Source organism: Leptidea sinapis, chromosome Z (genome assembly GCF_905404315.1).
Source record: "Leptidea sinapis chromosome Z, ilLepSina1.1, whole genome shotgun sequence".
In the NCBI taxonomy this organism is placed as follows: domain Eukaryota; kingdom Metazoa; phylum Arthropoda; class Insecta; order Lepidoptera; family Pieridae; genus Leptidea; species Leptidea sinapis.
Window position 1 is genome coordinate 31,354,217 of NC_066312.1, and position 13,371 is coordinate 31,367,587.

Genomic DNA, 13,371 nt, shown 5'->3' on the forward strand with positions numbered 1-13,371 from the left:
TTATTTATTTTATGTTTAGTAACCATTACCAAATAAAGATATTTGTAAATAATATATTTATATATATTTATGTTACAATATGTATTATGTATCAAAATAAGAAAAAAAAAATGTTGATAGTCTCTGACTTGTCATATTGACAGTGACATATGTTTGTTTACATTTTTGATCTCGCATTACGTTTCCGTCTATAAACATTCTCGATAATTCTTTTGGTTCCATATTTCTTATTTTTTCTCTTTTTTTATTTAATTCTGATTATTCTCAAGTGTAATTTTGTAATTTGTGTAACTAAGTTTCCACACACTATAGTGTTAATGGTAAATTACCATGAACTCCATAAATGTATTAACGTAAGTATTAAAACACCGTAAAAGATAATCTTCTACGTTGAAATTGCCTTATGCTTACATGTATGTATATATTGTGTTATTTTAGCGGCGAAGAAATAGTTACTCGAGGAATAACTAAAGTAGTTACTAAGTTACCAGAACGTGGCAGTAAAGATGTTCGTCCTAGTGGCACCTTGCTGGAGCAAAAACAAATTGAATCGGCTTTGGAAGCAAGAAAAAGTTTCATTTCTGTTGAACGTATAGAAAAAAGGTATGTCCAATTCTAAATAGGTACTTATTTAAAATCCTGTATGGCACAGATTGTGCCAAACGAAAGCTTAAACATAATACTGGTCATAAATTTAAGATTAGAATCTTGCAAAAAGTCAATTTAAAATATATATTATTAAGCTAATGAGGTTTTTGTTTGTTTTATTTGAATGTTCTTATTAGATACAAGATCTACCAGTTTAGTAAGAATAATTTATGTTTAAATAGTGTTAGGGTACACCCCTTAGATGATATTATTATAGATGTTGATTTTTGTGAAAGAAATACATAGAAGTAAAGCTCCTTAACTTCATTTTTAAACTGCATCTGTGTGAGCCTCAGTATGGTCGTTGTTTTTTATATGAATAAGAGTGAAGAGATGGGCAAGATTTACCTTATCACAACTGAAATGCCTCAACCCATTACAATTCAGTGCAGCTGATGATTCTCAATTGGGCTGTGATTTAGAATCCATTGGCACGATTTTTGATAAAATAAGATTACTACTATATCAGGAATCCAATGGTGGTATTCATTTTGCTAGGAAACATCTACTTTACGAGATATGTATTTTTGAAGTTTTAAATATTTCATTGATATTAACCTCTTTATGAAGTTTGACTTTGACAGTTAGTGATTACGATATATAATTAATTAATATTATATATATATTATAATATAGATCCCTGTATAATTAAAGTTGAGCATATAATATTGTTTGCCAGAGATAGGTTAAGTTAAAATGTTAATACATATTATTGCAGGCCGGGCTCAATATACAAGTATTTACCAAATCCTTTTCCAAAAACTAAAGGTAGGTTAGGTTAAGTTAGAACATAAATACATATGAGCCCAGCCTCAGGCCGTGCAACAATCAGTATTTATTGGAATACTTCAGATAACAGAATCTAGATGAGATTAAAGATTATAGGTATACCAAGCTAAAACTTATCTGAAAACCAAACCCTTTTCCAGAAACTAAAGGTAGGTTAGGTTAAGTTAGAACATAAATACATATGAACAATATGTACAACAATACATATGGCAACAACCAGTATTTATAGAAATATTTCAGAAAACAGAATCTAGATAAGACTCCAAGTAATATACCGAAATTAAGTAATTAATAAAACTAATGAAATTGTGTCATTTAAATGAAATTCATTAATTTTTGAACATTTTGAGGTTATTATATAAAAAAAATCTAATACTGAAACTAGAAGTTTCCTCACCCTGGGAGTGCTGGAGAGAGTAAAGGGGACCCCTCCCCCTCCCCTCCCCTCCTCATATTCATGCCGATTGATTCTACTACTACTGAAGCACAACAATGCTTGCATTTTGACTGAGTGAAGATAAAAATAAATGTGTCCTAGGCATTCAGTGCTAACACACAAGCCTCCTACTGGTAATTGGTTTTTGACATTATCTAAATATAATTTTCTATAAAAATATTGATCCTAAGTTTATTTACAGTTCCCTTTCCCAGATGCCTATTTGTTGCACATAAGCATAAACAAAGATATAATATTTGCCAGAAACCATAGTTACAGACATATACCAAGTTTTTTTCAAATTCTATGATGTGTTTTGGTTTTTATTTTTGTGTTGTAGTTAAACAGCTTTAGATCAATTTATTAGAAAATAATATATCATACAAATATAATAAATTGAGTTAGGAAAATTTAACTTGTTATCAAGGATCATATCAAATTTTACTGAGACCTACTTGCTGGGGTTAAAGGGTACTTTGATAACAGTTGATAATAAGTAGATACAACGTTACAACAAAACAACATTAATAGTTATAACATAGAAACACAAAAACTTTAGTAATATCTTATATTTATGAACACTGAACATTATACATTTTAATTTTCTAGTTATTAAATGTATAAATACAACTTTTTTTTCCTGCGAAGCACAGCAAAAATTACATAGTATTTGAAAATAATGCTCTTTCCAGAAGTCTGAAGAACAATTGAATGTCTTAAGCACAAGAAAGCACCAAGATTAGATCACATAACAAAAATATACTGAAACAACTCCCAAGACTAACTGTACTGTTTCTTACAACCTTGTACAATGGGTTATTAAGAGTTCAATACTTTCCTCAGTAATTGTAATTGTCACAGATTATAATGATACTCAAACCAGGAAAGCCTGCTCATGAGCTATCATTATAAAGACCCATTTGCCTGCTGCCTGTGATGTCAAAGGTCTTTAAGAAGTTACTATTTCGCAGAATGCTTCCACTCCTGGTGGAAAACAAGACTATTCCCATCCACCAGTTTGGCTTTAGACCCAATCATTCATCCATAGAGCAAGTGCATAGTAATGTGTGATATGAAGGTATGATAGAATAAGGAAAACAATTGAGGAAATGGAATATTGCTCCTCTGTTTTCCTCGATATAGAATAAGCCTTTGACAAAGTCTGGCATAAAGGCCTGCTCTATAATATAAAAACTGTGCTTACTCACAATTTCTTTTCTTTAAGTAGATCTTATCTGGAAGACAGACTTTTCCAAAGAAATGATGCAAACATCTTATCAAGGATTTACCAAATAAAAGCCGGTGTACCACACTGTTCAGTATTGGGACCCATCTTATATCTACTATTCATAGCAGGTCGACCTTAGACTATTGGGGTCACCATAGCCACATTTGCAGATGACACTGCAATCCTCTCAAGTGATAGAGATCCCGAAACAGCATCTTCCACTCTACAAAAAGGGCTTGACCAAATAACTAAAAGCAAGCACTCTAAGTCAGTCCAAGTAATGTTTTCTCTGAGAAAAGACCATTGCCCACCAGTCCATATTGATGGAAATGCACTAAAACACCAAGATAGTGCAAAATATATTTTGTGCTTGCACCTGGACAGAAGATTGTCCTGGAATAAACATGTCAAAACCAAAAGAGAAGAGTTAAACATTCGGTACAAGAACCTCTTATGGTTGGTAGGACGCAAATAGCGGACGTGGATAGTCTATTGATAACAAATTGCTGATATATAGAAACATATACAAATTTAAAACATAAAATAAGTAGATATTCTCATTGGAGAATACACTTGACCTGTTAACAAACATCCTTAACACATTTGCTTATAGTTATGGGACTGATTGCAGATGAATGTATAACAAAAATAAATTAAGAGACCATGAACATGGATCCTGTGGTTTTTATTTTTATAAAAATAAATCAGATAGGCAGTATTTAAACTGATTATGCTCTGTGTCCAACTAATCAAAGTTATTTGCTCTTTAAACTGTTTATTTGTGTTTATTGGGCTTGTTTTTAATTGGTTGATACTTTTGAAGTGATGGCAGTGCCCAAGAATTTTAAAACTTAATTAAAATAAGTCTCCGTGTCCTCGATCAATGAGTGAACTTTGATCTTTATTCATAGCATAGTTTCTTCAATTTCCATAGCAAGGTGCCAACCTTGCTCAACTTTTTGACTTTTTTGACAACTATTGGTATACTAAATAAAATTGTGATATAATATATTATACCATATGTCTTTTATAAAGTAGGGGCTCTAGGGTAGAAAGTTTATTTGCGTCTCCATAACATTCTACTCACGTAGAGGTCATATATATTTTAACATTATCTCTTGTTGAAGTATAAGAAAGCTTTCCAAACGTCTATATGTAACGCTACACTATATAATATACTTTTTCCTTATGTTTTCTTCGCAATTAATATTGTCTGTGCCTACCATTACTAACATTGAGAATGTATGTTAATCTTGGGTTTCTGTTATTTATCGTTGCATTTTGCAGCATTCACGTTAATGAGGCACTCTCTTGACCACTTGGTGACTTTGTCCAATTCTGCTTGAAGTATAGTCTGTCATCGGGTTAGGAAAACGATTTATATCATTTGCAAAAATGTTACCATTCATTGTATAGGAAAAAGTAAGTCAGAGGTATACATAATGTACAGTGCCTAGAACTAATCCTTGGGGCACACCGCTCGTGAATTCCAATCGAACAGATAAGGTTATATCCACTCATTCTTCACCAGTGTAAAATTTTTACCGTCCGTATACCCACAACTTAATCTTTTGTAGCAGTCTTGTGATGGGAACTTTATCGAATGCCTTTTCATAATCAAGGTAAATTACTTCCACGGGGTCTTACGAGTTAAAACTTTCAGTCCAAAATGCAATTAGGTTCGATGCAGTGGATTGGTGTCGACAAAAGCCGTGTTGCTCGTCTCCAAAGATTTTGTGCCTGGAAAGAAATGATCGTATGTGCAGCAAGACTTGATCCATTGCCTTGAAAAAGCCAGTCGTGAGAGTAACTGATCTGTAGTTTGCAGGCTCGAGTCTACATCTTTTTTTGAAAATGATGACGCTAAAGTTCATTTCCACCTCGTGGATAAAGTTCCACAGTCGTATGAGTTTTGCGTAATAGAAACGAAACAGGAATTTCTTCTGGTGCAGGAGCAGAGTCTGGTTTAATTTATTTAACTAAATAACGCTGCATTTCGTAATAGCTAAAAATAATTTTGGAGATGGAGTCCCACACTTGAAGTACATGTCAAGAGTGAGCAGTTGCGACTATGACTCTTCCTGAAAGACATAACGAACTGGCCTGCTCAGCAATTTGACTGATTTTCAAACTTTTCGTGATTGTCGCGCAGAACAAACAGATGGTATGCTTATTTTAGAAGATACCCGTTGCCTGTACGAATGAATTTCTTTGGAGCCAGCTTTGAGTAGGCCATGTTCATATGTTATACGAGATCGTCTTCAATAATTAGTTAATTAATCATTTTCGTATAATACTTGGTGGTTTTGACAAATCCAATTATATTGTATCTGTAAAATTTTTCTTAGTAGGAATTCAGCTTTTTAGATATCCACGGATGTTGAGGGAGCAGTAATGTACATCTGACCTGCAAATTGACAGAATAACTCTAAATTGGTTTTCAATGACCCTAACTATGTCCTAAACTATGAGGCAAGTTGTTTGATAGCATTGATGTCATATTCAAACTTTGCTTTTTATAATTTCGCCTTTCCATCGTAGTATTAAGACAATTATGATCATTTTTCCCTCTTCATTGTTTAGTTGTGCTATGAGAGTCTCGTCGTTAGTAAGGGTAAGGTACCTACAACAAGATGGTTGGTTGCCTTTTTGGTGCCTATTATGTTTTATCAAACAGGATTTCTGTCGTTATACCATTGCACAAAGTTAGTTGGAATTAACGAAGGTACATTATTTTGTGGTTTCTTGACCGAATATTTTATTAAATATATTTAGTATTAATATTATAATGAACAAAATCTAGCTTATCAGATGCAAAACAAAATCCGTTTTTCTTAATATTACTTTGTGTGACACAATGTAATCCATTGTAATTCCAGATCTGATAATGGCATCCATGAGAAATCCATAAAAGTCTTAAATTTGCTATAAATATGTAGATGATAAATTTTCGAATAACTCAATATAACCTCAAAATAACGCGCCAACCGATTTCAATGATTCTTTTTTTATTGGAAAGGATATACTTCAAAGGTAGTTTGGGGAGAGTTTGGTTAAGTTCTGATTACGGACAACGCAAATTAACGATACTCGGCCGAATCTTTTTTATGCTATTAGGATATTTAAGTCATCTACCATAACATAGTAATAGCCAAATTATTGTCCTAGTCCAATATCATGACTCCTTAACGACTTACAGTATGGGTACGATTTGTGGAAGAATTTCTAACGGTCTGTAATGAAATTTCAAAGCGCTTACGTTCATTGCTGCATTGAAATTTTTTGTATATCTACACATATTTAGTTAAATTGTTAGTGAGTGTACTTATAATTAAATAAAAAAAATTAACAAAAAAACAACCACTTCAAAAATACTATTCCAAAACAATAGATATAATATGCACTACAAAGTACAATATAATTGCGTATTTTTATACAATCTAATTAATTAATCTAATTCAAGGTACGATTATTGTAATTTTTGGAGTCGGTGTCAACCAAGAGGTTTGTAACTGCATACATAGTTATAGGTGAGATGTGCTTGAGTCGTGAGGAGGCGAGAGGCGAGAGCTGGTCGCGGCGGAAGGACATCGATTCCAAAAATAACAATAATCGTAACTAGAATTAGATTAATTAATGAAGAAAAAAAAGATTGTATAAAAATACGCAATTATTTTTATACTTTTTAGTGCATATTATATTTATTGTTTTGAAATAGTGTATTTAAAGTCGGTTGTTGTTTTGTTAAATTTTTTTTTAGTCTAAAAAGAACAATTTCTTCTAGGTAAGATATTACTGTTTAGGGTATGTATAATATACTGTGCCGTTATTTGTATCTTTGCGATATTCAATAAGAATTTTGAATGTAAAGATTTAATCTATATGATATTGTGTATCCTAAAGTTGAAATTGTACGTGTTTGTGTTACAGAGGAAATTTAAGTCGGGCAGAGTGGAAGAATGAACTTATGTTAGCTGAGGTAATACATAAAGTTGGAGGCCACTGGCAATATCTGGGACATAATGTTGGAAAAAAACTTTATCTTGAACCTGAGGAAATACTATATTTAATGGAATCGGTAAGAATAAATCAAATAAGTACATATTTTTTTCTGAGAATGAGCATGGTCCGTTAATTGTTTGTAACACAAATGTTTATCTTTTCACAGAATTTTAATATTTATTCTTTAAACATTTCAGAACTGTTTGCAGCTTACATACAATGGTGTTACAGTCTCACTCCAACAGGCATACACTTTATTAATGAAAGGAAACATATCTCTGTTGCAATATAAAGTTTATGCTTCTCTCAGTCGAATGGGATATAAAGTTATTAGGCATAAAATTCCAGCAAAAATAGAAGCTTCTACAGAAAATAAAATTCTTGTAAGTGATGAACCAATTGTAAAGAAAGAATTATGCAGCACCAGTGAAATGGCAATAAAAGAAAATTCTACAAATAATGATTCAGAAATAATTAATGACACTCACAATCAAGTTGAAACTTCAGCTAGTATATCATTGCCTACTGAAGACTTGAATCAAAGTCATAGAAATAAGCTATCTAAGCTAAGAAGCAGAGAGTTAAAACCATGTAATAATGAAGTATTACATAAATACTTTGAAAATATCGCAGGCCTTCTGGATAAAGGGACTGTAACACTTAGAGCTCCTGATGTTAATTTTATCCCAAAAAATATAGTAACAAGAGAAACTTACGTGCTTAATCTTCATACTATTGTAAAAAAATGTACTGGATCAAGATTCACTTATAGTTCTAGTGAAGAAGCAGCTGGAAGTAACATAGAAAGGCTCAGAAACACTAGTTTCTCAAGTAGCAGTAGATCTAATTCAAGGCCAGCTTACAGATCACAATTTGCCGCATGTGTACAAAATACTCGTCGTCGAGAACCCATTTTTGGAGAACCTTCTCCAGTTACAAATTTGGCCCATTACTCTCTGAGACCATTTCTTCCTGCTATTTCTTTTAATACGCATTTCTCTAGCTACAGGGGAAATCAATATAGCTATGGGTCATTTCGTGGCTCATCAAATTATCCCTCGACAAGTACACAAGGTCAAAGAATAGACATTAACCAAGAGAATATCCTTAGTAAAATAAGACAAATTGCCTTAAAATTGATATTGTTTTCAGAAAGAGGTATTTATATTGACCCAAGAAATATACAAACATTTCAGAGAATCTTGAACAAATATAATTTCAGATACAATACCAATTTAAATATGAATTTTAATCAAGGTCTTGTTGACACACCTCCAGTATCAACTGGAGGTGTTGAAACTATTAATTTAGATGATGATGTTCAACCAGAGCGCAAAAAACCAAAGTTGGACAATAAAGTATTGGAGGAAAATATAACAACACTAAAACAACTAGTTAGTGAATTAAGAAGTCTTGAAGAAAATCGTAAAGCAACATCCAAGCATAGAAGAGCATTTTCTAAACTTCTCAAAACAATTAATAAGTATCATGATGTCAATTATTTTCTGACTCCTACTTATGAACTACATAACTATGCTCGTATAAATCTTGATTCCTCATCAGATTCGGACAGCAAGTCAATTAATGAAGATAATAATAATGTGATATATAAAAAGGGACCTAATAAGGCTATGAAAAGAAAGTTGAAAAATCCCTTTAATATACTGAAACGTTTATCAGAAAAAGTTTCACATTCTGGACATAGTTCAAAGGACCCAGACACAATCATTCTTGAAGAAAGGAAAAGTTATTCTGAGTTGCTTAACGATGGCTTTCCTGAGCATTGGCTTCCTAAAAAAACGGACTTTGGTAGACCAGAAATAATTAAAATTGTCCATGAAGATCCACTGTTTGACTACCGCAGAACACAACTTTTATTTGATTGTGCAAACATAAAACCTATGTGTAACAATTGGGTTGATTTGAAAGTAGCCTTTTTAGAAAGCCTTGATGAGACAATATCAGAGTTTCACAAGGATATGTCTTCTGTTAAAGTTAAAATTGACAATGAAAGCCTGGTGAAACCAGAGGATTGTACGAGTATGCAAAATGTGCTGCAGAAGTTGAGAATAATTTCAAACAATTATAAAGTAGAGAACAGTGGTACTTTGAAAATAGATTTTGATGTATACAATAAAGATGTTCAAAATTTTAGGAAATCTGGTTTACCCACACCACATTTCAGGATCATTTGTATGACGTGAGTATTCCTATTTATTATCTGGTGCATACATTGACGTACTATAAACAACTACAATCACTATCACGCACAAAAATTGTCTGAAAAAAAAACTCTGCCTACGTATGTAGGTCCACATTAATTATTTTCTATTATATTCTAAATTTTTCTAGGTAAATGTTAATGTCTATTAGTTGCATACTGCATTTATCATATATTAGCTGTGTTTTAGCTAACCGTACAATAATCTGGTTTGTAGCACTAGATTCAAAGAATCCGAACTAAAAATTTCTAAAAAGGAAATATTGAGCTTCCTAATACTATGAGTGGTCGTCTGACGAAGAGTCCATGCACATCGCAATTATCGGGGAAATATCCTGATGAGTTACTTACACATCGCGATCACGCGATGAGGTGTTTTTTTTATGGCAGACGATGACCAACGAGCATACGGGTCTCCTGATGGTATGTCATCACTGAAGAATTATAATCTGCTTACGTGACTTACATAGAACTTATGTGCGTGCGTCGTTTCGGGCGCACTTGCATGAAGTTAAGGTACTGTTACATTACTGTATTGTGCCGCAGCCCATACTCTCTTGTATCACCAGAGGAATCATAAGAGCGTTTCCGACCTTATAAAACGTCGAATTAATGAATTCGAAATTCGAATATCGAATACACACTTGTACAAGTTGACATGTTTGATTGATTTTGTTTATGAAACATAAGATGTTAAGTCTCATTTGCCCAGTAATTTCACAAGCTACGGCGTCAGACGCAGAAACAGACGCCTTTGTTACCCTTAATGTAGTCGGCATCCTGTGCAAAGAAGCCTCCCACTATTAATTGCCCTTAGTCGCCTCTTTACGGCATCCTTAGGCCTGGGACTCTCCTATTCTTTCTATGGACCGGAGAAGCACATGGCAAATTTATTATTTAAAATATTTTCTTGCCACTTCTCTTTTAAGTAAGATGTATAAGTTTCTGAGCTGAATGAATCCATAACAATTGAGTTTGAGTTGAAAGATGCTCTTAAAAACTTCAGTTAGGCGTAATGGCGGGCGTTGTGCGTATTGAACATTACTGCCTGGCCCAGACAACAAAGGGGCCATCCATAAATAAATAAATATAAATGAAATAAAAACAAATAATACTTAATATAAATAATAATGACAGACAATACCAGTGGGAGGCTCCTTAGCACAGGCTAGTTTATGGGTCCCTTATTTTCATTTTTAAAAAAATGGTTTGATATGCTCTGTTTTCCTTGCTCCTTTCTAGTTTTATTTGTTGACGTACAGTTCGGACAGAAAATGTTCTTTAAAGAAAAATATTAGGATGTTTATAACCTAGGTACTAAAGAATCATTAAGAGAAAATTTTGAAGTAATAAACTTATTTACTGTGAACTCTCAATATATTATTTATGTTGTAATAACCTACAAAGTCATTCGCGAATTTGTAAACTGTTATAATGGATATTTGGAACAAACTAACTTGTTGTGCCTAAGTTAAGACGAGTGAGTAAGTTTTTTGTTTGGCTTTTACAAAGTGATCCCTGAAAATGTACAAAACAAAAAAGAAGAATAGTTACAAACATTTATGTGTTAAAGGTCGCTATAACATAAATTACAATCTATATTTAAATAATACATTTTTACTATAAAAAAAATTAAGAAAAATATGCCAGCTGATTTTCTTGGCCCGTTCTGTTATGGTTTCAGGCGTAAATTTTCGAATGGGCGGTGGTTTTTGAACTTCCAAAATGTGACTTTGGATTTGATTTTCTGCCCAGAAATTTAGCTTATCCAGAGATCCTATTCGATTACTGGGCAGGGCTTATTATAAACCATCAAATTTAGATATTGCTCATGCATTATTTTGGGTAGGTACATACAGGGGTTTACTTATTTTATCAACACACATGCTCGTAAAGTGAGCCTTAATACATCGTTCTTAGAACAATAAATCAAACGCGTGCATAATATTATATACTGATACAAAATAGAATTATCGCTACAAAGTTAAGTTAGTGCCTAACTGTAATTTATATGAGAGTAAACAGAGCATTTTCTATTTAACCGAATAATATAGTTCTTTTTGTAACAACAAAAAGGTTTACTCCGCTGAAAATCCATTAACATTTATGGAATAAACAAATGGGTCCCTAATTAAAATGAAATACATTGATTTACTGCAACTAGCCTCGTGTATAATGAGAAACTTTACTTACTTGTATCATGATATACTATAGCTAACAGTTAATGTTGTTGGTTTCAGCGAGTCTTCAAACCTACCAACTGCTTCGGAAATCGCTGCTTTGCACTCTCGATACGATGACAAGGTGCCCATAAGGTTTGCAATAGTCAACGGTAACTCTGTATCATTTCTTACAATAGATCCCGTGGAAATACCTGTATATATTCCTGGAGCGAAGTAATTTATGTCTGGTGGAACAGGAAGACATGAATATATAAATACACCATATTTTATGGGTGGGTTATCGTTTGTGTAACTATTTTCCATACTTATGTCAAACTTACTCAATTTTGAAATTGTTACAGTTTGGATCTGAGTTTTAGACGTGGTTGCTAGATAAAATACTTTTTAAACGATTAAAACGCGTTCATAAAGTATTTTATTTAATTCAATGTGTAACACTTATTAATAAAATAGTATAGTATATAGTTTTTCTTTTATCTGGGACAGTATAATGCAGAAGACATACAGAAAAAGTGTCTGAGGAAGCATTTGCTCTCTTTTTGTGAAAACAATTTTGGTGTAGTTATTTTTTGTCGAGCGCGGTTGTTGATTATAAAAATTTCTCGATCTTGACCAGATCGTCGATCCATCTTGTAGGGGGCCTGCCTGCTTGTAGTACCTGATCGCCATTTGAGGACTTTTATACTGCCCCAACGGCCATCTGTCCGTCGAACTATGTGCGTTGCCCACTACCACTTCAGATTCGCAATGGATTTCAAATCATGTCAAAAACCATTGACCAATTTCAATGACTGTCTTCAACCACGTGAGATATGTCAGCTAACTTCAGATATAATATGGTTAATGAAATCACAATAGATCACATTGGTCGCAGTCAAACAGGGCTGCCCTCTGTCCTAAAGCCACTTTACAAATCATAACAATACCGTGCCTTTATTGCTGGGATGTTCATTACACGCACGTTGTGTTTGTCTACACATTAGTATATTGTAAGTCTATGATAGAATCAAACTGATGTCGATTAATTTGTTGACAGTAACATAATTTGCAGGGGTATCAGACTGTTTTTTTATTGTTACCGAACACGAAAAACGAATATCAATTTTTCATCAGTACAAACCGGCAAATTCATTCTTGAGTCCCTAATATTTAACTATTTGACATTAACAATAGCTTTTGCCGGCGATGATTGAACGGTTACGGTTAGTCATGATGTCCTCTAAAGATTGTCAAATGTTGCTTAACCGGTATATTAACATTGAGTTAAGCTAGAAACTATAGTTACAGCATGTAATTATATTGTATAAATAATGTTAATAAAATCATTAATAATTGTCGTTGTTTTGCCTATTAAAGTTATACTTTTTAAAAATGTATTTAGATATAAGATATATAACCTATTGTTAGTCTTTTAAAAGTTTTCTGTTTATGTCACATTCAATAAAGTATGTGTATTAAAAATGAAGTGTTTCAATAATAATAATAGCCTTATGACAATAAGAAGACAACCATTATCGCGGTATAGTCTCGGGCCAGTGGGCTCTCGTCGAAAGCATTCCTGTACACACTCGTTCTGTTAGTTGCACTGAAGTCTCCCGAGACAATGGACCTAGAATTAGCTGCTGCTGCTTGTCTTTGTGCTTTGAGCTATTATGATTTTTTACATGTTTACCATAAAAAGAAAACTCGTAAGCCATGGCGAAGAAGGAGATGGTGGATGGTTACCATTCACCGCAATAGAAACAGGTAAACTTAAATAGACCATAGTCTTTTAATAGTCGTATACGTGTTAGTTAAATAGTTTTGGAACCTACCTAATTCTTTATTCTTAAAAAGGCATAAAAAGGCATTTTTTTTCTCAAAA

At 33.0% G+C, this 13,371-nt stretch overlaps 1 protein-coding gene across 2 annotated transcripts; it reads left to right on the forward strand.

Moving 5' to 3' along the window:
• The first annotated feature begins 197 nt into the window (after positions 1 to 197).
• Positions 198 to 12,962, forward strand: LOC126978608 (uncharacterized). 2 transcript variants are annotated; one of them, XM_050827574.1, is made up of 5 exons: positions 198 to 353; positions 439 to 603; positions 7,032 to 7,179; positions 7,301 to 9,303; positions 11,565 to 12,962. In XM_050827574.1, exons 1-5 carry the CDS (start codon positions 331 to 333, stop codon positions 11,722 to 11,724), a joined length of 2,499 nt encoding a protein of 832 aa, XP_050683531.1. In that variant the 5' UTR covers positions 198 to 330; the 3' UTR covers positions 11,725 to 12,962. The 2 variants fall into 2 exon arrangements, with proteins under 2 accessions (XP_050683531.1, XP_050683532.1); XM_050827575.1 differs by lacking the exons at positions 198 to 353; positions 439 to 603 and adding an exon at positions 1,302 to 1,416.
• The last annotated feature ends 409 nt before the right edge of the window (positions 12,963 to 13,371 follow it).

Excerpts from the sequence above, each read along its gene's own strand:
- LOC126978608 (XM_050827574.1), top strand. The coding sequence starts at position 331 with ATGAACTCCATAAATGTATTAAC. Across the intron at positions 7,180-7,300 it reads TACTATATTTAATGGAATCG|AACTGTTTGCAGCTTACATA; the intron begins GTAAGAATAAAT and ends TAAACATTTCAG. Across the intron at positions 9,304-11,564 it reads TTCAGGATCATTTGTATGAC|CGAGTCTTCAAACCTACCAA; the intron begins GTGAGTATTCCT and ends TGTTGGTTTCAG.